At 66.9% G+C, this 980-nt stretch overlaps 1 protein-coding gene across 1 annotated transcript in view; it reads right to left on the bottom strand.

Moving 5' to 3' along the window:
- The window catches only part of UBASH3B (ubiquitin associated and SH3 domain containing B), a 63,969-nt gene extending 63,909 nt beyond the window's left edge, over positions 1 to 60 (bottom strand). Inside the window, exon 1 of the mRNA XM_044439597.1 lies at positions 10 to 60. Coding sequence (XP_044295532.1) covers positions 10 to 40 — 31 coding nt within the window. The 5' untranslated portion in view covers positions 41 to 60. The remainder of the gene's footprint in view (positions 1 to 9) is intronic.
- Positions 61 to 980: the final 920 nt, after the last annotated feature.

Genomic DNA, 980 nt, shown 5'->3' with positions numbered 1-980 from the left:
CTACAGAACATCTGCTGTACAGGTCCTCCTTAGCAGCCATGGCGCGCGGCGGCGGGAGCTCGCGGCGCGGGGCGATCAGCCGGCCATCGCGCGGCTCGGCGGGCGGGCGGGCGCGCGCACACGCGGCGCGGGGACGGCGGCGCCGGGAGCCCAGCGCGGGCTGGCGTGGCCGCTGCGTGCACCGGAGGGCTGCACAGCTGCGGAGAGCGCGGCGGCTTCCTGGGTAGGTTGCAAGCCTCCTTCCCGAAGTCACTCCTCCTTTTCCTCCTCCCCCGCCCCCTCCCCCTCCTCCTGCAGCTGCTGCTGGCTTTTCCCTTGCGAAGGTGCTGGGGGCGGTGGCGGCGGACGCCCAAAACCTTCCCTTCCCTCCCCTCCCTTGGCCACGCGTGCGCCCCCAGCGAGAGCCACCCCGCGCGCGCGCTCTCCCCGCTTTGGAAGCGCCCTAACGGGGTTTCGCTGATTCGTTAGTCTTTCATTCATCCCCAGAAACAAAGCGAGCAGGGATTCCTGAATGGATCCCAGAAAGCCCGAAGGAATCCTCGTTTGGGCAGGCGCTCTCTCCTCAGACCTTTTCCCCCTTCAATTTGCCGCCCCCCTCGGAAAGGAAAAAAGGGAGACCCACCCCCTCTCTTAAAGAGGCAGTCCCTGCTCCAGAGCTGGAAACGGGCTCAGGAGGTCAACCGTGTGAAGCCTTCCAGTGGCGGGGCCTGAATTGGGCGGGGGGGGGGGGGTGGGGGGGGGCCCCCGGCTTGTTTCCCCCGTTAGTGGCCCCCCAACTTGGAGCGAGAGGGCGATGTTCTGTCAGAGAATGACAGAATATACTCGCTGCAGGAAGGGATGCAGCTCTTTCCTTGCCCCCCCCCCCGCCCCCCAGTGCACGCTCGCATCTCTCAGGGAGGCGGAGGCCCTGGGATGGAGCAACTCCGCATCCAGGGCATCACTGAGTGCCAAGCCAGCACCTCTGTGCTGCTGCTCACTGG

Source organism: Varanus komodoensis, unplaced genomic scaffold, assembly GCF_004798865.1.
Source record: "Varanus komodoensis strain SLA01 unplaced genomic scaffold, ASM479886v1 scaffold35, whole genome shotgun sequence".
NCBI classification, from domain to species: domain Eukaryota; kingdom Metazoa; phylum Chordata; class Lepidosauria; order Squamata; family Varanidae; genus Varanus; species Varanus komodoensis.
This window is presented reverse-complemented; position numbering and strand designations above follow the sequence as displayed.